Below are 26,151 nucleotides of genomic sequence, written 5' to 3'. Positions count from 1 at the left end.
CAATCATGTTGTCATGATTAAGAAGTAACAAGCGTTGTCATAGCTACTAAGCTTTTTAAAGACAAACAAATAAAGGAGTGTCTTATCTGCGATGAAGAGCTTCTGAAATCAAATACGAACTATGGCAACAAAAGAGGTCTATTATTGCACTGTTTAATTAAATATTTTTATTACTGGACAAACACTGACGTGTCATTTGTAGTTTCAGTATTGTAAAAGATATTTTTGAAAACACAAGTTAGAAGAAAAAGTTTTGTATATATCTTATGACCTAAAATATTAAATAACTTTAAACGTTTACTATATACTTGGTTTGGAAATTCATTGTTTTACAGAAAGTCATATATTGCATTTGCTTCATATAAAGGCTGTTTGATGATAAGTGTAGCATTGTAGAAAGGAAACATAACGCCGAAAAATTTCAATCTAAAAAGTACTCGATTGATTGTGCTGTGAGTAAAACATTATTTCAGCCTAATATCTAAGTTTTTACTGTTTGTTGATTATGCTAAATCTAGGCGGAGTATACTTTTTGATTCATAATCTTGATTTTTTATTTCTTTTTTCATAAATAATATTTTGAATAACTTTATTAGAGTGATATGAAACAGAATCTGTGGAATTATCTTTACTTTAACACCTTTTTGGCAATTTCTTACTTTTTTCACTCTGACATATATGATAATTATTTTACAGAAAGCCATATATTGCATTTGCTGTAATAATGGCTGTAACAACTTTTGGCAAATTCTCACTCTTTTTTCTCTGACATATATGATAATTTCTGCTTGGTTGGAGTTGGAGTTCTTGACATTGACATTTTGCGTGGCATGTTTTTATCACCTTTGCTGATATTGAAAGATTGTGTGCTTCATATGGATTTTTTATCGCTTTACTAGTAGTTTTTTTTCATGCCACGTAAGCATTTTTCAGTGGAAAGCTGTTCACTCATAAATATACTAAACAATCTCACTTATCTGGAATTAAAAATGTGCTTGAATTTTATTTTTTAGAAGTATTTTCAAGTTTTTGTAATAAAATGGCTTTATCAAAAGTTGAGCTTGCTGCGTTGTTGGAATGCAAGATTTGTTTAGACACCTATCATGAGCCTAAACAACTGAACTGCGGGCACACTTATTGTCAAGGTTGTCTAGATGGTATTTTATTATTTATGGAAGATGGGAGTGCTGAACTGTCTTGTCCAGTGAGGTGTACTAAAAAGACAACAATTACTCACGAACAAACAACATCCTCATTAATGAAAGTGTTTACATTAACTGGCATTTTGGACAAAGTGTAAGTTAATCCTATGTACATAATACTGAACACGCTCAATACTACTTAGTACTTCTCTCAGTAATTGTCAGAATGTTTAATTTAGACAAACGCGCATGGAAATAACACAGACATAATTTTGTGAAAAAGTTTTTAGTTTCAAACATTTCAGTTACCTATACACAAATGTGGTTTGTATGTGAACAAAAAAATACAATTACAAATCTAAAAGCTCTTCATAAAAGAATAATAAACATAGGGAAATTATATTTTAAAGCAGAAATTTTATACCAAATATTCATATCGTGAGTACAAAGTGTTCAAAAAATAAGAAAAAAGTAACAAAAATAGCAGCTCATGGTCGACATAAAAATTGTATAGCATATGTCAAGAAAGTCACTATAATGGATAATAAGGATATATAATTTAGTTACATAGAATGTTTTTGTAAAAAAATTGATATTACTTTGTTCATAGCTCCCCTGGTGAAAAAGTTAATTCTTTATGTCAGCAAAGTAAAGACTGCAACCAGATGATCAACTATTCCTGTACAAAATGCAGTTTAAAGATCTTTGAAAAATGTCAAAACTTTCATTCTTGTTCCAACAAATCATATATCAATGTCATTTTCAATCAAAAACTGCAAGAACTCCAACCATTTTGTAAGCAACATGACTCGCTTGCCAAATTTGCCTGTACCGATTGTGAAAATTTGTTAACATGTGTTTATTGCAAACACCGACAACATAAGAATCACAGAATTAAATTGATAGATGATTTTGGCCTGGAAGCCAAAAAGTGGTTTCAGTCGTTTATTACATCATTCAATGAAACAAAAGTGGTGTTGGAAAAGTTAACAAGAAAATACGGTGACGCTTTAACAAATTTGGAGAAAGAAAGGGAAGTATTTGTTCAAAAATTAAAAGAAAGAAAGTTAAAACGACTAGACGAATATCTCAAAATAATAAATAAAGAAGAAGAAGATCTATTGCGGATATTCGATGAGAAGTCTGAAGAATTTAAAGCAAAATTGACTTGTGATGGTTTTGTCGACAATAAGAAAGTACAAGAATTTACAGATTACGTTCAAGCTTTTAATTTAAAATCTCATTTTGAGTTAGTTACTGAAAAGTTGGAAATTGAACGACAACTTCGCAGGCTATCCTCGTTTCCAAGAACTATCCCAACATTCAATTCACATCTTCATCAAATGAACGAAGCAGATATTTTGTCAAATCCATTGGGCGAAATAAATATTTCAATAGATGACGTCACCACTGTTGGTGTAGATCTCAATGAATGTTCTGTTTATAGAAACTTGATTGATGAAGTTGAAACCCAACCCAACTATTCACAATTAACAACTGATCTAATGAACTTAGTAGAAAGTCTGAAAAGTGAGTTTTTCATTTTATTGATTAAAGTGTTAACATAAATTGTGCGAATTTTAAAAAATTTTTATTGTATTTTATAGAGTACGAGAAACCAATTGTAAATCCTCGTTCTGGAAAACAACCACAGAAGTAGGTATATTTAAAATCCTCTATGTGTTACTTCTCATCGTCTCTACACATCACCATATTGATCAGAATCAGAATTTGTTGTCATTGAACTGTTTTAAATGATTGATATATCATTACAACTGCTTCAATATTTGTCGCATACAATTGAAATATTTCTACAGCCTGTGTGTTAAATGTTTGTACAGATTGATAAAGATTAAAAAAATAGCAGCACTATAATTAAACGGTGTTTTATTTAGTGATGTAAAGCCAATAAGTTTCCAGCTTGCTAAGAAGCGTTACTCTTTTAAAGGTATGAAGGTTTTTATGTGGTGGAGATAATTTTTCTCGATACACAGTAATTGTGGTATTGCTAAAAGACTATTACTACCTAAAACAGGTTGTATATGTAATAACGTGAGCACAAGTGATATAAAAAAAAAATCTAAAATTTACAATCAAATACACGAAGCTTTTCGTAAATAATCCTTATTTACCTGAAGGTGTTAAGTTTTATTTATAAAAAGCTTCGTGTATTTTATTGTAAATTTTATATGTTCTTTTTTTATATAATAATCCTACTATGGCGAAGAAAACAATTTATTGAGCACAAGTATTATTCCAATGCTATTAATTCTTAACACTCATCAACTTTGAAAGTTTTTCTTAAGATAAAACCAATATGATGAAAGAGATTTTAGGCGACAAAGACTGGGGTTTGTTCTCTTGCGGTACGCAGAAATTAGACTTAATTTATTCGTCCCTATATGTAGTTTTTCATGATTAACAGTAGTTTCAATCCCATTTCTAACCACTTGTAGTTTACCGTAGTACTATTACTCCCGTTTTCACCACTCGTAGCACAATAGATGTTCTTCTCCACTTCTTCCCACACTGCCCCCTAAATATTTATACTTGCTGCGCCAATCAAAGCCAGTTTGCCTACTTCCATTTTAATTCTTAACAACTCACCGTGTCGTTGTAATGTCACTTGCCACTTTTAAAATTTAAAAAAAAACTGTTTGAGAATCCAAATAAAACTGCCGCCCTAGATAACACCTACTAATGATAATTCCTCACTGAACAATCTATCCATGCCCTCCCGTACAATTACTTCTTGCTAATATCGACTAAATACATGCCCTAAGCAGCGACTTCCACGCTTTTCTTACATATATAATTTTATAAGAACATGAGACTTTCCTTTCTGGCAAATACAAATAACAAAAGAACAACTTTAGGTTCAAATCGTTGTTTCTAAAACTAAGAACAACCTCATTTTCGTCGTAAAGTAAGAACAATACATAATGTAATTTCTCTTGACCCTCAATAACTTTCACCCAGAACCGTTTTTCTTTAATAATTGTCCCCTAGGCGCTTTTAAAAAAGAGTAGCTTGGAAAAGCATGTGGATTTTCCTGTTTTCCTTATTTAGTTTAAAATTTGTAACTCGCATTAGATATGATAAACTCGCACTTTAAAATTTGTAACTCGCACGAGGTATCATAAACTTGCATTTTAAAATTTGTAACTCGCAATAGATATTTTAAACTCGCAGTTTAAAAATTGTAACTCGCACAATGATACGTTAAACTCGCAGTTTAAAATTTTTAACTGGCACTAGATATGATAAACTCGCACTTTAAAATATGTAACTCGCACTAGATATGTCAAACTCGCAGTTTAAAATTTGTAACTCGCACGAGATATGAGCATTTTAAAATTTGTAAGTCGCAATAGATATTTTAAACTCGCAGTCTAAAAATTGTAACTCGCACTATGATACGTTAAACTCGCAGTTTAAAACTTTTAACTGGCACTAGATATGATAAACTCGCACTTTAAAATTTGTAACTCGCACTAGATATGTCAAACTCGCAGTTTAAAATTTGTAACTCGCACGAGATATGATAAACTCGCAGTTTAAAATTTGTAACTCGCACGAGATATGATAAACTCGCACTTTAAAATTTGTAACTCGCACTAGATATAATAAACTTGCAGTTTAAAATTTGTAAGTCGCAATAGATATTTTAAACTCGCAGTCTAAAAATTGTAACTCGCACTATGATACGTTAAACTCGCAGTTTAAAATGTTTAACTGGCACTAGATATGATAAACTCGCAGTTTAAAATTTGTAACTCGCACTATGATACGTCAAACTCGCAGTTTAAAATTTGTAACTCGCACGAGATATGATAAACTCGCACTTTAAAATTTGTAACTCGCACTAGATATGTCAAACTCGCAGTTTAAAATTTGTAACTCGCACGAGATATAATAAACTTGCATTTTAAAATTTGTAAGTCGCAATAGATATTTTAAACTCGCAGTCTAAAAATTGTAACTCGCACTATGATACGTTAAACTTGCAGTTTAAAATGTTTAACTGGCACTAGATATGATAAACTCGCAGTTTAAAATTTGTAACTCGCACGAGGTATCATAAACTTGCATTTTAAAATTTGTAACTCGCAATAGATATGTCAAACTCGCAGTTTAAATTTGTAACTCGCACTACATATGATAAACTTGCGGTATAAAAATTGCACACTGTTAGGTTGCACCTAATCAAAATCGAGGATAAAAACTAACAACGTTTTTCTTCTTTCAGAGGACTGTAAATAAAACTAATGCGTGCAAAAAATGGAAACATTGAACGAAGATGTCACCAAAGTCAATTGCGAACGCCCGCGGCAACTTTGTTTCCAGGGAATTTGCATTAATAGTAAAACAGAATATCAATTACGCACTTTATATTTTTACACTTAGTCGTATATCAGTTTAAAAAATGATGAGTTTAATTTTTATTATTTACGAAAAATGACATAACCCAAATAAACTTATTTACAATTATGTTCTTAAAGTTTTAATTTTTAGACAATTGAGCAATTTATCCGTAAAATTAATAAACGAGGCATTTAAAATTGACGAGTGTCTCATATATTTGCGATTCTCGTATTGATACAAGATAATTGTCATTTAGGGTCAACAAATTTGTCTCAGTTTCTATATACTTTGGCCGTAAAATTGATGAAAGAGGCATTTAAATTTGACGAGAGTCTCATATATTTCCTATTTTTCGCATTGATGCAGGAAAATTGTCATTTAGGGTCAACAACTTCGTCTCAGGTTCTATATATTTTAGCGGTAAAATTGATAAACGAGGCATTTAAGAGACACGAGTGTCATGTATTTGACATTTTTCGTATTGATAAAAGATAATTGTCATTCAGGGTCAACAACTTCGTCTCAGTTTCTATATATTTTAGCCGTAAAATTGATACACGAGGCATTAAAAAGAGACGAGCGTTGTATATTTGCGATTTTTTGTATTGACACAAGATAATTGTCATTTAGGGATGACATCCTCGTGTCAGGTTCTATATATTTTAGCCGTAAAATTCATAAACGAGGCATTTAAAATTGACGAGTGCCTCATATATTTGCGATTTTTCGTATTCATACAAGATGATTGTAAGTTAAGGCCAACAATTTCGTCTGAGGTTCTTATATATTAGCCGTGGAATTGATAAACGAGACATTTCAAGGTGACGAGTGTTGTATATTTTCGATTTTTCATACTGATACAAGATAATTGTCATTTAGGGGCGACAACCTCGTCTCAGGTTCTATATATTATAGCTGTAAAATTCATAAACGAGGCGCTTAAAATTGACAAGTGTTATATATTTGCGATTTTTCATATTGATACAAGATAGTTGTCATTTAGGGACAACAACCTCGTCTCAGGTTCTATATATTATAACCGTAATTTTGACCAACGAGTTATTTAAAAGAGACAAGTGTCATATATTTGCGATTTTTCGTATTGATACAAGATAATTGTACTTTAGGGTTAACCTCGTCTCAGGTTCTATATATTATAGCTGTAAAATTCATAAACGAGGCGCTTAAAATTGACAAGTGTTATATATTTGCGATTTTTCATATTGATACAAGATAATTATCATTTAGAGACGATAACCTCTTTTCAGGTTCTATATATTGTAGTCGTAAAAGCGATAAAGGAGGTATTTAAAAGAGAAGATGTCTCATATATTTGCGATTTTTCGTATTGATACAAGATAGCTGTACCTTAGGGTCAACAATGTCGTTAAAAGTTCTTATATTTCAGCCCTAAAATTGATAAACAAGGTTTTTCAAAGTTACGAGCGTCATGTATTTGCGATTTTTCGTATTGATAGAAGATAATTGTACTTTAGGGTTAGCAACGTCTAGGTTCTTATATTTTAGCCTTGGAATTGACAAACGAGGCAATTAGAAGTGAGGAGTGTTATACATTTGCGAGTTTTCGTATTGGTACAAGATAATTGTCATTTAGGGACGACAACATCGTCTCAGTTCTATATATTATAGCCGTAAAATTGATAAACGAGTCATTTCAAAGTGAGGAGTGTCATATATGTGCGACTTTTCGTATTGATACAGAATAATTGTCATTTAGGGACGACAAGCTCGTTTCCGGTTCTATATATTTTAGCCGTAAAATTGATAAAGGAGGCAATTCAAAGTGTCGAGTGTCATATATTTGCGATTTTTCGTATTGATACAAGACAATTGTCAATTGGGGTCAACAACCTCGTCTCAGGTTCTATATATTTTAGTGGTAAAATTGATAAACGAGGCATTTAAAAGAGACGGCTGTTACATATTAGCGATTTTTCCTATTGATGCAACATAATTGTCATTTAGGGTTGACAACCTCGTCTCAGGCTCTATATATTTTAGCCGTAAAATTGATAAACGAGGCATTTCAAAGAGACGAGTGTTATATATTTGCTATTTTTCGTATTGTTGCAAGATAATTGTCATTTAGGGACGACAACCTTGTCTCAGTTTCCATATATTTTAGTTGTAAAATTGATAAACGAGGCATTTAAAAGAGACGAGTGTCTCATATATTTGCGACTTTTTGTATTGATGCAGGATAATCGTACTTTAGTGTCAGCACCTCGTTTCAGGTTCTTATATCTTAGCCGTGGAATTGATTAGCGAGGCATTTAAAAGAGACGAGTGTTATATATTTGCGATTTTTCGAATTGATACAAGATAATTGTCATTTAGGGACGACAACCTCGTCTCAGGTTCTATATGTTTTAGTCGTAAAATTGAGAAACGAGGCATTTAAAATTGACGAGTGTGATATATTTCGGATGTATACATGTCAAGAAAATTTGTTTGGTGCTTTTCACGTTCTTGAGTAAAGAAAAAAAAAAGATTTTGACGATAAGTCCAGAAAGAGCCATAGCCTATAGCTCTAATAAATAATATGCTTTTCATAAATTACTTACGTAAATTAAAAAATATAATTGTCTCAAAATGTTCTTAATTTCTCTAATGTTCTTGTAATAAACGTTTGATAGTGTTATTACAAGTAACATCATAAACAGTTTTGTTCTGTTTGTTCCGTATATTAACATCAATGTGTGGGATCGACGACAACAACTTCACACAATCAGTATGACCATCACGAGATGCAAAATGTAATGGTGTGTTATTGTTACTGCTTACATTGTTTATATTTGTGACGTCATGATTAATCAAAACTTTCAAAACATCATGATGACCACAACACACACTGTAGTGATATGCATTCCATTTATTTTTATCCACAGTATTCACATCACTACCAGCATTAATCAAACATTTCACTATTGATGATGTATTGTAACATACAGCTTGCATCAACAGTGTTGTTTCATAAACACCTCTCATTTTAACGATACTTGGTTGATCAATAAGAATTGATTGAAATGTCTTGACATCGCCATTTTTACTGATTTTCACAAGTTCTAAACACAAATTATGTGGTAATAATCAAGTATCAACCTGACATGCCATTTTCTAACAAATCACAATTACACTGTAATTCGTCATATTACAACGTTGGTTCTTGCACATAATAAAATTGAAGAAAGACTTATTAAATATCGCAAAAAAAGCTTCCTTTACTTTACTTTCTAAACTTTCTTTTCTTACCTTTCCACCGCGTTATATATTACATAAATTTTTGTGAATAAAAAGAACATCATTATGCTGTTTCAAGCAAAGAAGTACACGAGATCTTAATTTGTCAAAATATTAGATCTTAAATTTTAGGTTATCCAGGGAACAATTATTAAAGAAAAAAAGTTCTGGGAGAAAGTTATTGAGAGTCAAGAGAATTTCTATAATGGATTGTTCTTACTTGACAACGAAAATGAGGTTGTCCTTAGTTTTAGAAAGAACGATTTGAACCTAAAGTTGTTCTTTTGTTATTCGTATTTGCCAGAAAGAAAATGCTCCTGTTGTTATAAAATTATTGTGGTAAAAAAAGCGTGAAAGTCGCTTCGTAGGGCATGTATTCAGTAGAAATTAGCCAGGAGTCATGGTCTAGAAGGGCAGGGGGATTGTTTAGTGACAAATTATCATTAGTAAGAGTTATCCAGTACGGGAGTTTTATGTGGATTCTCAAATAGTTTTTAATTTATTTTTTATTTTTTTAAGTCATGAGTGATACGATTAGTTGTTATTTATGGAGCGCGTGGGAAAGAGTGAAAAAAAAGAATATGGATTTTGATACGAGTGGTGAAAATTGGAATAATAGTATTACGGCAAACTACAAGTGATTACAAATGGGATTGTAAGTACTGTTAATCATCAAACAACTACAAATAGTCAATTTTCTGCGTAATGCAAGAGAACTAGCCCCTCAGCATATCGGTTTTATCTTAAAATAATTTAAGTTCTGGTGAGAAATTTTTTTCCAAAGCCTAGCGAACAGAATAGAACAGTACTATGCGCAGTACACGGGAACAACAAAATACTTTCAAAGTTGATGAGTACTTGGAGTTAATAGTATTGGAGTGTAATATATTTTACTAGGTATATATCGGATGCCGTGAGTTTCGGCTCGCTCTCTAAACACGATCCAAGATGGTGTCACAGCATCTGATATCAGACTTTATGTTTATATGTGATTAGCTTCTTTTATCAGAAGAATACTCTTTATCTGATGATAGACAAATACTACAAATTGGCGACGAGGATTCCAAGAACTCATGGAGAGGTATATTTCATAATTACAAAGCAATCTCGCGTGAAACAAGACGTGTGAATTTTCGAATCAAAACAACAAATTTTGTTGACTCTTACTGTGCGAAAGGAAACTTTGCTAGGCTGTCCTTTGTAATTTCAAGCGATAGTTATACTTGTGCGCGCGCTCTGAGCATTTCTGTGCAGCTAGCATGTCCGTTTTGCAACTTCCAGCCATACCACCCTTTGACCCAAATGGAGAACCGACTTCAGTTGGTCAACGATGGACGAAATGGCAGACCAGTCTTAAATACTACATACTAGCAAGTGGAGTTAGGGATGATGAAAGAAAGAGGGCAATTTTACTCCACATGATTGGACCTAAATGCCAGGAAATATTTGAAACTTTCTCTGATCCTGGAACAACATTTGAAGAAGCCCTCCATAAATTTGATGAACATTTTTCAGTCAAAAAGAACATACCTTTCGAAAGGCATAAATTTCACCAAGCCTCACAACAAGTAGGGGAAAGTACGGATCAATTCATTACCCGTCTACGACAACTTTCCTTATATTGTGAATATGGATCAGAAACTGACAATGAAATCCGAGACATGGTCATAGCAAAAACATCGAATATTAAATTCCGCAAACGTTTACTTATGGAAACTGATTTGAATCTCCAGAAAACACAGGACCTTGGACGACTTTTTGAATCTGCAGAACACCAAAACAAAGAAATAGCTAATGGTAAACAAACACAACATGACACTGAAGAAGAAAGCTCTGAACAAATCAACAAACTACATGGGCGTAGACCACCTCATCGTAGCCATAGGAAACACAATGCACCACCACATCGGAACAACCCAACCAAATCATTCAACAAACCAGAATGTGGTCGCTGTGGTATGAAGAACCACAAAAGTCATGAATGTCGGAGATCAAGAGATAAAACATGTAACAAATGTGGTATTAAAGGACATTTTGCAAAAATGTGCCGCACCAAAAATAAACAGCAAGTTCATCAAACCAACCATGAAAACTCTGATGACGAAGATGAGGATATCTACCTATACAAGATGAACACTACGAAGTCAAATAACTTCCCCGTTCTAGTAAACAATAGCGAAATGACTGCTATCATTGATTCTGGAAGCACAACAAATATCATCGATTTTCGAACCTATAAACGCTTATTCAGCAACATCCAGCTTGTACCTTCAAAGCTACAGTTGCAGCAAATCACCATAAAATACTAGCAAAATTCTACGTAATACCTGGTCAAGGAGGCAATTTACTTGGTCACAAAACAGCTGAGCAGCTAGATCTATTACGAATTGGACCAGCTACAACACCCATCAACTATAGAACATTCCAGTTAGGTAGCAGAAGTCTGTCAAAAGGCATACCAGTATCAACAGAACAAGTCCTCAACAAAAACAACAAGGTATTCAAAGGAATGGGAAAACTTAACAACTTCAAACAGAAACTCCATATTGATCCAGATGTCACCCCCATCCAGCAACCAACTAGGAGACTGCCGTTTCACACCAGAAAGAAAGTTGAAGCAGAGCTCGATAGACTGCTGAAATTAGATATCATTGAGCCAGTTAATGGACCAACTTCGTGGGTTTCACCAATTGTCGCAGTACCTAAGAAAAATGGCAAAATTAGATTGTGTGTGGACATGCGCAGAGCAAACACTGCCATTATCAGAGAGAAGCATCCTATTCCAAAACTGGAAGAAATCCTACCATTATTAAATGGAGCCACTGTCTTCTCAAAAATTGACCTGCGAGAAGGCTACCATCAAATTGAGTTAGCCGAAGAAAGCAGAAACATTACTGCCTTCATTACCCATAAAGGAATTTTCAGATACAAGCGTCTCATATATGGTATTTCAAGTGCCTTTGAACATTTTCAGAAAAATATTGAAATGGTAATTGCTGATTGTGAAGGGGCAAAGAACATCTCTGATGATATTTTTATCTGGGGAAAAACACAAGCTGAGCATGACCGCAATCTCGATAAGGTTCTTCGTAATCTTTCTGAGAATGGCCTGCGTGTCAACCCAGAAAAATGTGAGTTTAGCAAGAATAAAATTTTATTTAGTGGATATACTCTCACAACAGATGGCATATCTCCAGACCCTTCCAAAGTCACTGCAGTCAACAAATTCAAAACACCAACAACATCGACAGAAGTCAGATCCTTTCTTGGTCTAGTAAATTATTGCAGTCAGTTCATCAAAGACTACAGTACATTATCAGCTCCACTGAGGAAACTCACCAAGAAAAATACACCATTCATATGGACAGATCTTGAACAGAAATCATTTGATTTACTCAAAGAAAAACTTTGCACTTCTGAAACTATGGCATTTTACAATCCTGAGGCGGAAACAGACATAATTGTTGATGCAAGTCCGTATGGTCTTGGTGCCATACTTACACAGAAACAGAAAGATGGAAACTTCAAGCCGGTAGCATATGGAAGTAGAGCATTAACACCTGTTGAACAGAGATACTCACAAACAGAACGAGAAGCTCTTGCAGTTGCCTTTGGCTGCACACACTTCCACTTTTTCATATATGACCGTGACTTCGATATCACCACTGATCACAAGAGTCTTTTGCACGTAATGTCACCAACTTCCACATCTCCACCACCGAGGATCCAGAGATGGCTTCTTCGCATACAAGGGTATAACTACAAATTAAAATACATTTCTGGTGCCAAAAATGCTGCTGACATACTATCAAGAGACCCTGTTTGTACAGACAGTGAAGGAGAAACTGACGACTCAATTGAATCCTTTATCAACTTTACAGCAGCAGAAGCAGTACCTAAAAGCTGCAATATCGAAGAGATACAAGATGAAACTGCAAAAGACATCATTCTTCAAAAAGTCACCAAAGCCATTAACTCGAAGGCCTGGCCAAAAGATTCTGCTTTGAATCCATACAGACATGCAAAGCATGAGTTATCCTTTGTGAATAACATTTTACTCAAAGGACAACGAATTGTCATCCCAAGCACTCTACAACAGAAAATGTTGCAGATAGCACATGCTACGCATCAAGGAACAACCAAAACTAAACTACTATTACGTGAAAAAGTTTGGTGGCCGCTGATGAACAAACAAATCGAAGATCTAACACTTACCTGTCATGCCTGCCAAGTAACTGCACCCTCCACCACCAGGCATGAACCGTCACAACCAACAGAAATTCCCAAACAACCTTGGAACACTATTGCAATGGACATTCAAGGCCCTTATCCCTCTGGTGACAACCTGTTAGTTTTGATTGATTACAGATCCAGATACCCAATAGTTTCTTCTATCAAGAACACTGGTGTGCAAAACATAATAAATGTTATGAAGCGAACCTTTAGTATTTTTGGTTATCCAAAAACAATTGTAACTGACAATGGTTCACAATTCACGTCCTTCAAATTCAGCCGATACCTTCAACAACATGGTATAAAACACCGGCGTACAACTCCATACTGGCCACAAGCTAATGGTGAGGTTGAGAGATTTAACCGCACATTGAAGCGACACAATCAAACTGCTGTCATCACTGGAAAGGATTGGCGTAAAACTCTTGACACATTCCTTTTGAGTTACCGAACCACACCTCATACCGTAACTAAAGTTCCACCTGCAACACTGATGTTCGGTAGACCGCTAACGAATGATCTTCCTGACGTTAGTCAACTTGTGAAAAGCAACAGTGAATTGGATATAGAAGTAAACAAGAATGATGAAAAGCACAAACAGAAATCCAAGGAAAACACCGACCAGAACCGCAAGGCAAAAACTGTCACTTTTGAAGTCGGACAAAAGGTATTGTTGAAAAATCTTACCGACAACAAAAACAAACTTTCACCGCCCTGGTTAAAGGAAGTCTTCACCATCATTAAAGTATACAAACGAAGCATCATGGTTCGAAACAAGGAAGGAAAAACGTTTCTACGAGCAAACGGACACGCGAAACTGTATAGATCTGCGAAGGGTAAGCAATCGAGTGTTTCTAACGCGCGAAACAGGGCAGACCCTTGTACCTGCTCAAGCAATGCGAATTTTGATGAGAACCAACAATCTAAACCGAATGATGGCCATAACAAAGAAGAAGATCTATACGAAAAGAAAAACCACAAGAACGGTGCAAAAACCTACCCGAAACGACAAAGAAAAACTACAGAGCGTTACGTCATCATCAATCCGAAGCGCAAGAAGAAGACTTAGAGAAAAAATAAGAACGATAACAAGATAATGATAACAAGAACGATAATGATAAACGATGTATATATATAGCAGACGAACGATACGATGTATATAGTAAAAGACCGATGTGTATAGCTGAAGAACAAAAACGTTTTATGTACGTGCAGAGGAACTGAGTTGAAAAGCAAATATGTGAACATGTTATAAAACAAACAATCAAGAAATCAACAACAATAACTTCGAGAAAAAGAGGGATTGTAATATATTTTACTAGGTATATATCGGATGCCGTGAGTTTCGGCTCGCTCTCTAAACACGATCCAAGATGGTGTCACAGCATCTGATATCAGACTTTATGTTTATATGTGATTAGCTTCTTTTATCAGAAGAATACTCTTTATCTGATGATAGACAAATACTACATGGAGTGATACTTGTGCTCACGTTATTACATATACAACCTGTTTTAGTTAGTCTTTTAGCAATACCACAATTACTGCAGATCCAGAAAAATTGGCCTATCTCCACCACATAAAAAGCTTCATACCTTCAAAAGAGTAACTCTTCTTAACAAGCTGGAAACCTTTTGGCTTTGCATTACTAAATAAAAACACCGTTTAATTACATTGCTACTGTTTTTTAATCTTTATCAATCTGTATATACATTTAACAAACAGGCTGTAGAAATATTTTAATTGTACGTGACAAATATTGAAGCAGTTGTAATGATATATCAATCATTTAAAACAGTTCAATGACAACAAATTCTAATTCTGATCATTATGGAGATGTGTATTAATGATGTCAAGTAGCACATAGCTCTGTGCGGATTTAAATATACTTACTTCTGTTGTTGTTTTCCAGAACGAGGATTTACATTTGGTTTCTCGTACTCTATAAAATACAAAAAAATTTTTTTAAAATTCGCACAATATATGTAAAACTTTAATCAATAAAATGAAAATCTCATTTATCAGACTTTCAACTAAGTTCATTAGATCAGTTGTTAATTGGGAATAGTTGGGTTGGGTTTCATCTTCATCAATCAAGTTTCTATAAACAGAACATTCATTGGGATCTACATCAACAGTGGTGACGTCATCTATTGAAATATTAATTTCTCCCAATGGATTCGACAAAATATCTGCTTTGTTCATTTGATGAAGATGTGATTTGAATGTTGGGATGGTTCTTGGAAACGAGGATAGCCTGCGAAGTTGTCGTCCAATTTCCAACTTTTCAGTAACTAACTCAAAATGAGATTTTAAATTAAAAGCTTGAACGTAATCTGTAAATTCTTGTACTTTCTTATTGTCGACAAAACCATCACAAGTCAATTTTGGTTTGAATTCTTCAGATTTCTCATCGAATATCCGCAATAGATCTTCTTGTTCTTTATTTAACATTTTGAGATATTCTTCTAGTCGTTTTAACTTTCTTTCTTTTAATTTTTGAACAAATACTTCTCTTTCTTTCTCTAAATTTGTTAGAGCGTCACTGTATTTTCTTGTTAGCTAGTAATAAACGACTGAAACCAATTTTTGGCTTCCAGGCCAAAATCATCTATCGATTTAATTCTGTGATTCTTATGTTGTCGGTGTTTGCAATAAACACACGTTAACAAATTTTCACAATCATTACAGGCAAATTTTGCAAGCGAGTAATGTTGCTTACAAAATGGTTGGAGTCAAGGGAAATTCCACAATTTTGTGTCAATTCGGCCAAGCAATAGGTTGTTTCCATTTCATAGTGCTAAGATGGTCTGACTGTTGATTGCTGAGAAAGAACATTGTGGGAGTTATCTGGGTTAGCTTTCAGCAGCCGAGACTTTTCAGTGGAATCAACAGCTAGCACATCTTGCAAAACAACTTTACACGGTTTTAATGTTAACCCAAGCCATGTGAGGGAAATTGGGAAGATGGCACACTGTGTGGGTCGTTGGATGTTGCCTGGAGTTGTCTAGTAGAGCGCGGGCTCTAATTGAGTCTGCGTAGCTCAAAATGAGCATTAAATACTCTAGGACTCTCCATCTACGCCATGGCCCCTCCTGGAAATAATAGACAGGGTATATCCCTCGATATTTGTGAGGCTAGCCATGTAAAATATGCACATCTATCATCTTAATGTCCAATGCTTAGTGGAAGGGAGTAACGAAGAATCACAGGTAGCAGGAAGGACAGAGGAGTTAGTAATAACGATATCGATATCCGGAGGGGTTAAAAACTTGTTAGACATGGTGTACCACAAGGGTCTGTTTTAGGCCCTCTTCTCTTTCTAATTATATAAATGATTTAAATTGTGCCATAAAATTTTCCATGGTTCATCACTTTGCTGATGATACCAACCTAATATGTTTCGATAAGTCTTTAAAATCTCTTTCTAAAATAATCAACATGGATTTAAAATTTCTTTTCCAATGGCTCAACGTTAACAAAATCTCTCTAAATGCAAGTAAAACTGAATATATCCTGTTTAAGCACAAGCTTAAACCAACAAACTATAACTTCGAATTATTCATCAACGGCAAGAAACTCTTCCCCAGTAACTGCGTTAAGTACCTTGGTATTCTCTTAGATTCTGATCTTAACTGCAAATCTCAGATCAATGCGATTGCGGTTAAACTCAAGAGGGCTAATGGAGCTATAGCTAAACTCCGACACCTTGTTACAAAAAGTGTTCTGAAAACTGTGTACCATGCTATCTTTGGTGGCCTTCTTCGTTACTGCAATAAAATTTGAAGTCAACCTGGTCATCACTATATTGATCGTATTTACTGTTTACAACGTTGTGCAGTTAGACAATTTCTTTTGCACAATGCAGAATGACTTCTACCCATCTTTTCTCTAATCTTAATATTTTTAAACTTGCTGATTTGGTCTACATGAAAAATGTAATTTTTCTGTACAATTTATATCACGGAAAACTCCCAGAGGCACTTCTTGATACTTACAAAGTTGACTTTTCCCACTCTTACCGGACTCGTGGATCTATTCTTGGTTTGATAAATCCCCCCCCCCCCCCCCACTGTGTTAACTAAATCCTTCAGCTTGAACTCTATTCGAAGCCAGTCCATTTATTCATGAAATTTCGTACAAAACTCCTTTCCTTCAACTCAACTAGTCTCTCTCACCTCTCCTAAACTAACTGATCTGATCCAGTTCTTTTTCTCATTGTACTGCTGAGTTTGTCATCCTTTGTTTTTCTTTTAATATGTTACTGCGTTTTGCATACGTGTTTGTTTGTTTGTTTTGTTGTTTTGATTTTGTATATTAAGGGTGGCCAGCATCTTGTCATAGTCGTAGGCTAATAATGCTGGTCTTCTTACAGTGATAGCCTAATTTTCTTCGTGAATTTGATATTTATTTGACTTTTACCTTATGTATGCTATTACTGTAGAATAAATACTTCTTCTTCATTCTGCTAAAATCATATTTTTCCTGATGCTACACCTCTCCCCTAAAACCACTAACCACAAGACAAGCTAATATATAGCTAGCGGTTCACAAATTGAAAGTGACACAACAAGAAAATAATTTACAAAGAGGTGGCAAGCCACCGCAATGATGAACTCAACCTGTTAGGCCTTTGGAAATAAGCTAGAGGTTGTACTCCTCTAGAGAAAATGCCTCGAAAAGCACAATTCTTCGTTTTAACAAGGAATTAATTAAAAAAATATAAAAAAATAAAAAGGACAATTAGTATTATCAACGGGTGAGTGGCTAACATGCTAATGCTAAATGACTAACGTCTAAAATTATTTTTTGTGAAATACTAAGGGGCCAGGGACAACCAGGAACGCAATCAGGTTAGCTAGGTAGCTAAATTACATCCTCAATTATTTGTGGTTAAAAATTATTTGCTGAGAGCACAGAAGAGCAAAATTGAAAGAGTTATAGGAGGAGGGCAGAAAACGTTTGTAGCGCAGTTTGTGCAGCACCTACTTTCGATCACGCAGCCAGGTTACCATCATTAAGGCGCTTCACATATATGGGTGTATCATACCCTTATTTGGATTCATTACGTAATATTTGTTATGGTATGGAATTGGAACTTCACCCCCCTCTTGTCCATAGCCACATTATTATTATTATTATTATTGTAATGTGATGAAATGTCAACCGCCTTGAGGGTACTCCTGTCGCTTTCATTAGATTCGTAAAATTGTTGACAATACACAAAATCGTGTAGCAAAACGATTGCTAAAGTATAGCGTTAATCTTATGACACTGCCCAATTTTTGGACATAAAGGCATAACAAGATTGGCCAGGTGACCATGTTAGACCCATCTTTAGACGCCTTTTAAATTTTAATAAGAGATGTGCCACACAAGCTCTGTTGTTTGCAAGACCCAACAACCATTCTCAGCCACATTAAAACATCATATTTGGGATATATGTTGTTTCAGCATATATGATGTTTTGTATTAATGTGCGAATGGAAAAACAAAACACTGTTAAATTGACCAGGCCAGTTTTTTGGGCATAGTAAAAATCCTAGCTAGCTATAGCTAGCACGTATTATACATTTGGCATTTATATACAGCTCGTATTAAAAAAGTTTTATAGCTAGGTCGCGATAGTCAGCCATATATGGTTGAATAGTTTCAATTTTTTTATACACATTTTTATATAAATGGTATAATTTTTTTGCCTTTTGATTTGCTAAGAAAACTTTCAATTTAAAGTTAAATTTGTGGTGCCGTAGATTAGTGGTTATAGCTCTCGTACTCTGTGCGGGAGACCGGGGTTCGATTCCTCTTGACGGCGATTCAACATGGGCGAGTGAATGTTACCATAGCCCCGGGTTAACCCAAGCCATGTGAGGGAAATTGGGAAGATGGCACACTGTGTGGGCCGTTGGATGTTGCCGGGAGTTGTCTAGTAGAGCGCGGGCTCTAATTGGGTCTGCGTAGCTCAAAATGAGCATTAAATACTCTAGGACTCTCCATCTACGCCATGGCCCCTCCTGGAAATAATAGACAGGGTATATCCCTCGATATTTGTGAGGCTAGCCATGTAAAATATGCACATCTATCTATCTTCCTTTTAAGAGGTACAGTCTAAAATTGTCACTGTTCTCTTTGTTTTCTATAATTGTTCTAAGATTGGACATGTATGTCTATAGATTGGGCAGTCCAGTCTTGAGACTGGCTACCCATTTGTCACTGTCAGAAGATTGGCTTGGCCAGTCTTAAGACAGGGCACGTTCCAAGATTGGCAGAACAGCGCCAATTTGTGATTATTCAAACTTCCCTATAGTGAGCTGTCATGCAGACTAAAGTGCACCATTCATACTTACTATAAACTACAAATACATACTATAAATTAAAACAAAAGATTACAAAGGATTTCGCAAGTTGTAAGCAAAATTAAAACCAGGCAGTACTTAGTCTGTAGTCCCAGCATGGAAACAACCTTTTGCTTGGTTGAAGTCAACCAACTCGAATTTGTGGAATTCCCTTGATGATGCAGTTTTCCACAATATTTTAGGTTCTTGAAATTAATTGATTTGAAGATTATTTTGATGTTTCGAGGAGTATCAGCATAGTGATCCACATGAGAATATCATTGATGTCTTACTCAGCTGTCCAATCAAGCGCTGTCTGTGCTTCCAGGGTTTTTGTATCTCTTATAAAAAACGTCAAATGCAGTTCCAATATTCTAATTGCTTACCAACGTCAACTGAAAAGGCTTTGTTAGGTAAAGCGAGAATAGGAGTAAGTACATCGCAATCCAGATAAAGCTAGTGTTATAGGACGGAAAGTTATGTGACATTATCCATATAGCTGTCCTGTATTGTACTTGCAAGGACAAAAATGTTTTGTTTGGTGAAGTTTTGGTTCATTATTAACATCGCTGATTGTGGAGATTGTTGGTAGTCTTATGGTTAGACATTAACTCCGAATTGCAGACAATATTAAAGTGTGAATTGATACCTTTATGCACTATTCCACAATTGACATTTCATTAGGTTTCATTGTCAAGCTTTAGCTAGTTTGCAGGACACCATCAACATATTTGCAGTATCCAGAATTATACCAGTATCCGTGGAAACGCAAGAGATACATCGATTGCTTCATTTGTGCCTGTATATTCGAAGGATTGACTTCTTGGGTAACATTTAATACAGTGATCATTTAAAGCTTCCATTTGAGCTACGAAAGTCGTGCAAGCGCAACAATCGCTGAAGATATCAATCCTATTCTCATGCTGAACACTAAGCAGAAAGGATAGATTCACACTTTTATAGTCTCTGGCATGACTGCGCTGGGGTTTGATCCCAAAACCTCCTGCACTGGAAGCGAACGCTGCACTGGAAACGAACGCTCTACCACAAGGCTATTAGTCACATGTTTTATTCAACCCATCGTCTTCAAAAGATAAAGTGTGTGAATTGCTTTGGATTCAACATTGTGAAGAAATGAAACTTATTGAAAGTACTGTCATTGTTATTATGTTAAAGCAGGCAGTCAGTCATCTAGCAAAAAATCAAAACCGGTAAGCCTTTTGCATGTTGCCACTGACTAGTTATTTCTTTCAGATTTAAATGGTGAACCTATTTTTCCTGGTAGTGAATTACTTGTTTAAGCTCGAGACGATATGTAATGGTTTTCTGGGTTGCCGCCGCTGGGTTCCAAGTCTACCTTTCTAAGGGGCGGTTTCTTGGTCAGCCCAAGCATTACGATACGATTTCTCAAGTGTTCATGTCTAAGGTCAGAAAGCTTTTCTGTTTCCAGGTTTTCTGCTTTTTATTCTTTGTCACAACCTCTCTAAGGGCTGGGTTCCAAGTCTACGTCTCTTAGCCCTGGGCTCTGTGTCAGTGGGTAAAAGCAACAACGATACGATTTGCAGCTGTCGACTTTTCTTTTTCCAAAGTTTAACAAAAGTTATTGGTTTTGGCGGACGGTGTCAATGAATATGGCTGGTGTCTTGCAGGAGGCAGGGGATGCTTACTCAAGGGCCCGCACCAGATCCCAAGCATGAGTGAATTTCACCAATCCTCGTGTTTCCACATTCATAGGTGTTTGTTTCAGTACAGTCGAAATCCATTAACTTTCCGATTATCCCTGTAAAGGGGAGAATGCAGAAGTTCTCCAGCAGCTTCTTATTCTTTGGAGAGAAACCTCCTTTTTTTAATTAAACTTTCCGTCTTAAAAGACTAGTTTTATCTGCATTGCGATGTAGTTACTCCTATTCTCGCTTAGACTAGATCTTGTCCTGTATTCCAAAAATAGCAAAAGTGTTATTTTAATTCAACTTAATAGTCCTTCTGAGGAAAACATGGAAACCTGGCACTCCAAAAAGCTCTCTAAATACATCCCTTTGATAAATATCATCAAGCACAAACAAAGGGCAACTGTGGATAAAGGTCAGTTACAACCGGACCCAGAACCGCCTACCAACAGAACTCCAGCAAAACCAACTCATGCTGGCTTGACTAATAAAGGGAATACATGCTATGCTAATTCTATCCTGCAAGCATTATCTGTAAGTCCTGCACTTTGGCCACCTCTTTGTAAATTATTTTCTTATTACCAACAAAGGGGGAGGTAAGTATGTCCATTCTGCCACTCCCTATCTCAAACAACATAACAGGCTGCATTAAAGCTTTTTTGCAACAAAAATATATGTCTGGAAGTGACAGATGGATGTGCCCACGGTGCTCTTCCCTTTGAGACAGTACCCAGGAAGCTTTCTTCACCCAGTGTGGAGATATACTGTCACCGACCGAAATGGTTCTGTCTCCAAGGAAAGTCTGAAAAATAATAAATTTGTGTCTTGACTCGCCCAATGTGATGGCACCGTAAAAGTTTATTCCCATCCTGCGGAGGATATATCATTCACAAACCATTATAAATTAACACGAATAACCGTGGTGGAATCTCAGTTTTGGTCCAAAATGCCGGTTATTACATCTGATGATACCCGTAACGGAGTAGCGCTTTCTCAAAAGAGGCATGTACTACTGTGTCGAAAGCCTTTGACAAATCTAGGAATACGATATTTAGCTCTTCCTTTGCTTTCCCTCTTTTCCTGATAATCTCTTGGAGCAATTTGACGTTTTGAAGACAACTGTCGACTGGGACGAATCCCTTTTGGCGATTGTTGATGAATACATTTACTCTTTAAATCCCAGATTCTTGCATATATCCTTATAAGAATGGATCCAATAGTGATCAATCTCCAGTTGCTGGCTTGAGTTCTATCTCTTCCTTAACTCAGGAGGGTGGTCCTGCATTGCTAAAAGTGGGAAGGAATACTTCCCACCCACCAGGTGGTAAACATAACCGCCAGGTTTCAACCCCAATCATAGTTAGGGTTTCTAGGGTTTCTAACTTCCAGCCATCAAGTCCAGGTGCATTACACTAATCAGTCTGACCCACTGAGTCCTTAACCTCTTTCAAGGTTATAACCTCATAGTTTTTCCCATAGACAACTTTTGATCGATGTGCTGGTCTCGTATCCTCAGACACATACTCTAATCTGTGCTCATACATCCGCTCAACGTCAATTACTTCCAAAAGTGCTCGCGAAGTGTCTCCATACTCGAACCTATCATCCCAGATTTTGTTCATCGTTCCCTTGGTATCTTTCCTCCAAGTCTTTTGAATGAGTCGGTACTTCCGTCTTCTCCGAGCGCTACGGTTCTCGGTTCTCCGGCCAGTTGGTCTGTCAGTATAACCACTTCTATCCTTTTGTTGATTGGTGGGGGCCGCTACCCTCCGCGAAGATGAGTTAGTAATATTTATGGTAGCTAACTCATCTATTTTGGACGACAGTTCCTCCCATCCAATCAACCCAGACGCATAATCCAGCGTTGGTTGACTCAGAAGATGAAATTGTGTCCAATCTCTCAAAGACAGACTTCTTAGCCGGGTTGAAACCTCCTTGTGATAGCGCCCATCGAATCGAATTGAGATACTCCGCTCCAGATTGGGTTTCCCTCTTCTTGAATTTCCGGGACATTCTCTAAAGTGGGGTTCTCTCCTTGCAGTTCCTCCTCGCAAGTCTTAACGAGATCTAAATATCTCTTGGAGCTTCTGACCTTTCTGAGGGCCCCACTAGTTCTGTTTGGGAGAAATCCTGCGAGAACTTCGTTAGACCATGCCTTGGCAGTCCTCAACAAGAATCGAAATTCTTGCTCAGTCCATCAGAATCCTTTAGTCTTAGTCAGAAGCGTCACGTTGTACTCAGTTAGATGCATGGGTGCTCGATAACCTGGTAGACCTGGTTGGGAGTAGCTACTGAAGATGCAGTCAGGACACCGGACGGCGAATTGCTGCATTCCTGTACACGTTCTCATGTGTGTACCTACCATTCGAGACTTCTCTGAATTATAGGGGCGATTCTTACATGCATATTTACCTCTCTGTCTGTCGATTTTACGTGCTTAACAAATAACCCATTTGACTCCTCGACATTGCTACACAATGGACAACACCACCTTAGGCTACCGCTGCCGCGATGTGTCACTGCCAATGGCATTTCAGGAGTTTTTCACCGTTTGGTTCAGTGTTTCTTAATCGTTTCTTTGTAACTAGTGAACTTGTGTCTGACCATTAAGGGAGTTAGCCTCAAGTCTATTATAGACATTCGCGAGTCCCGTACACTGTATTTAGCCGTCTTGAGAGGTTACCGGCTGCGCTTGGAGAATAAACCCTGGAAGCAGACAGCGCAGTTTGCCGTAATCCGTGAGATGGAGATTCAAACAGATTTCAGCTTTGCAACCTCGTTTCAACCTTTTCAATTCTTTTTTTATTATATATTCAGGAGCCCAACGATCGACTTGTGAATCCCTTGGAGCAGACCTCTCCAGCATTTTGCCCCGTGGGAATGTTTTCACACACCGCACTTTAGTCTCATTTATCACAAAGTGAACAGAAAGCCCATGAGGACGGACTAAATTACAAGCGCGCGGTACTACGCCGGGCTTGGCTCAGCCTTTGAAATCAGGATCCACATCGATCATTGGACCGGAATGGTTTTTGCCAATACTACCCGCAGGTCCGTAGTCACTATGACCGTTCGTTCCATACGTTTCAGAGAGCAGGCTGCACCACCGGTGCCTTAATTTGCGGTTGGCGTCATGGGCGGCCCCCCAGGTCAGTTTCCAGTTAGAACTGAATCGTATCTGCCGAGAGCGTTAACGTTGGACTACCCGACCACTATTCCTCCCTAGACTCTGTTGTTATTCGGGTTATCACTATGTGAAAATAGATTGTAACCCTTATCACGCTTGTGACACATGGATGCAACAGTCAGGATGCTTTAAGATGTTACAGTTAAGATATTACCCTTCGCACCCAGGTCCAGAGCTTCAGAGTAGCCAGATTACAGGTGCACGCCACTACACCTAGCTTTGCAACCATGAGGCATGGTGTGATAGAATTGCAACCATACTTAATTAATGAAAACACTCTTGGCAAGTGCTTTTGCAGTTGTTCGTCTTTCGTAAATCCAAGACGATCATTGTGCTAAATTACTTCTAAATAGCCAAGACCTTTGATAAATGTGACACAGAGACATTAACTTTGAACTTTGAATTTTGATTATATTACATAATAAACGTAAATTGCAGTCAGCAACTTCCGGCTTATGTCAGCAAGGGGGTTTGACTATTCTTTTTTTTTATTTATTTTTTTTTTTTTATTTTTTTTTTTGTAGTCGTGTCTTTGGAGAGTGAGGACTCCACTTATTACCCCAGTCAAAATAGAAGCGAAAAACAAAAAAAAAATTACGCCAGCAAGGGGGTTTGACTGTACCAGGACCTATCTTTTGAGAGTGACGACTCCACTTATTACCCCAGTCAAAACTGGTCTTTTCTTTGGAAAGTGACGACTCCACTTATTACCCCAGTCACACAAGATTGTGTTCCTTAATATGAGGATATTCTTTAGAGGAACAAAATCTCTAGAATTTAAATTTTAAGACTTAACTGGTCGAGTTTATCATTGTGCGTGCACTTTGTAATTTTCATTGTTCTGTATTATCAATGGAGCAGAGTGTGATAATGATTTAACCCTAAAACGAATGGGTTTTATTCTGTATTTTTCTTCTCTCTCATTTTGTCCTCGAGTTTTTTTGTAACAATATTGCATCATTCTATTATTTCACTGTGCCCTTACACTTAACATGTGTCACTATTCAACAAAAGCAAGAAACGAGTAGTTGAAATTACTTTTCCATGTTGCAACCAAAAAAAGTTTACCTGTTACAATTACCTGTTTTATCTTAGACTCTGCTTTTATTTAATTGCACCAACTTCTAAAAAGAATGATAACATATGCTGTTATTCAAAGCACTCATATAAATGACGTACTTTTTCATCTCAAAGTAAATTATATTCTCAATAAAAGTTTAAAATTTCTTCCCCACGCTTTTTTTTAGGTGAAGGGTCTTTTAGGTGAAGGGTCTATTTAAGAGACAAGAGAGGAGTTGAACGTCCTCCACCATACCTTAGTTTAAAGGGGCGATTGTGGAAGTCCCATGAAATGCCACATAGTGATGGTGTCACTTTAAAAAAACACCCGGTCCGGTCTGTGAACAGTTGGCGCTAGGAAGGGCATGCAGCTGTAAAAACAATGCCAAAACTCTTTATTAATAGCCGTAAGAAAAGTTGATCAGACAAACTGCGTAAACGGGGCTGGAATTCAAGGAGTGAAGGTGTCGCGCACGGTAGGACAGATGTCAGGTATGGGCATCGTCAGACTGTTACCCAGCTATCACATCACAAGGTAGATAACAATAGGTTGAGGATGGCAAGTGTGAATGTTGGTACTGTGAGAGGTAGAGCAGGAGAAGTAGTTGAAATGTTAGAACGTAGATCTGTTGATATGTGTTGTGTTCAGGAAGTCAGGTGGAAAGGTGCTTCATAAGCTTTTTTGGATTGGCAATAGTGATGGATATCGAGGAGTTGTCATATTTGTTGATGAGAAGTGGGTATAATAGTTGTTATGCGTGTTAATAGTCATATTATAGTGATAAAGTTTTTGATAGGTAATAGGATTGTCACTTTTCTGTCAGTTTATGCTCAACAGGGTGGAATCAGTGAGGAAGATAAAGATAAGTTTTATGATGAGTTAATAGCAGTCACATCAAAGT

General features: G+C 36.3%; 3 protein-coding genes across 4 annotated transcripts; 2 read left to right on the top strand and 1 right to left on the bottom strand.

The window, feature by feature from the left end:
* Positions 1 to 283: 283 nt before the first annotated feature.
* Positions 284 to 4,410, top strand: LOC130648828 (E3 ubiquitin-protein ligase TRIM56-like). Of its 2 annotated transcripts, XM_057454941.1 has the most exons (5): positions 284 to 452; positions 1,014 to 1,296; positions 1,753 to 2,672; positions 2,750 to 2,798; positions 3,038 to 4,410. In XM_057454941.1, exons 2-5 carry the CDS (start codon positions 1,040 to 1,042, stop codon positions 3,117 to 3,119), a joined length of 1,308 nt encoding a protein of 435 aa, XP_057310924.1. In that variant the 5' UTR covers positions 284 to 452; positions 1,014 to 1,039; the 3' UTR covers positions 3,120 to 4,410. The 2 variants fall into 2 exon arrangements, with proteins under 2 accessions (XP_057310924.1, XP_057310917.1); XM_057454934.1 differs by lacking the exon at positions 284 to 452 and having other exon boundaries at positions 875 to 1,296.
* A 3,725-nt stretch (positions 4,411 to 8,135) lies between these two features.
* Positions 8,136 to 8,833, bottom strand: LOC130626960 (myotrophin-like). The gene is made up of 2 exons (XM_057441355.1): positions 8,781 to 8,833; positions 8,136 to 8,577 (listed from the first exon to the last, which is right to left on the bottom strand). The coding sequence occupies exons 1-2, from the start codon at positions 8,831 to 8,833 to the stop codon at positions 8,136 to 8,138; spliced, it is 495 nt and encodes a 164-aa protein (XP_057297338.1).
* Positions 8,834 to 9,415: 582 nt separating this feature from the next.
* Positions 9,416 to 14,070, top strand: LOC130626799 (uncharacterized protein K02A2.6-like). The gene is made up of 5 exons (XM_057441345.1): positions 9,416 to 9,423; positions 9,666 to 9,681; positions 9,765 to 9,993; positions 10,050 to 10,933; positions 11,020 to 14,070. Exons 1-5 carry the CDS (start codon positions 9,416 to 9,418, stop codon positions 14,068 to 14,070), a joined length of 4,188 nt encoding a protein of 1,395 aa, XP_057297328.1.
* The last annotated feature ends 12,081 nt before the right edge of the window (positions 14,071 to 26,151 follow it).

This window comes from Hydractinia symbiolongicarpus, chromosome 1 (assembly GCF_029227915.1).
Source record: "Hydractinia symbiolongicarpus strain clone_291-10 chromosome 1, HSymV2.1, whole genome shotgun sequence".
NCBI lineage: Eukaryota > Metazoa > Cnidaria > Hydrozoa > Anthoathecata > Hydractiniidae > Hydractinia > Hydractinia symbiolongicarpus.
The sequence above is the reverse complement of the archived record's forward strand: the minus strand, read 5'-3'. Positions and strand labels throughout refer to the sequence as shown.

Bases quoted from the DNA above. Each gene is read 5' to 3' on its own strand.
- LOC130626960 (XM_057441355.1), bottom strand. From the start codon at position 8,833: ATGATGTTCTTTTTATTCACAAAAATTTATGTAATATATAACGCGGTG. The intron at 8,578-8,780 runs GTAAGAAAAGAA...TGTGAAAATCAG, and splicing joins ATATATAACGCGGTGGAAAG to TAAAAATGGCGATGTCAAGA.
- LOC130626799 (XM_057441345.1), top strand. The intron at 9,994-10,049 runs GTGCGCGCGCTC...TGCAACTTCCAG, and splicing joins TTCAAGCGATAGTTATACTT to CCATACCACCCTTTGACCCA. The intron at 10,934-11,019 runs GTAAACAATAGC...ACGCTTATTCAG, and splicing joins CAAATAACTTCCCCGTTCTA to CAACATCCAGCTTGTACCTT.
- LOC130648828 (XM_057454941.1), top strand. From the start codon at position 1,040: ATGGCTTTATCAAAAGTTGAGCTTGCTGCGTTGTTGGAATGCAAGATT. The intron at 1,297-1,752 runs GTAAGTTAATCC...CTTTGTTCATAG, and splicing joins ACTGGCATTTTGGACAAAGT to CTCCCCTGGTGAAAAAGTTA. The intron at 2,673-2,749 runs GTGAGTTTTTCA...TGTATTTTATAG, and splicing joins CTTAGTAGAAAGTCTGAAAA to AGTACGAGAAACCAATTGTA.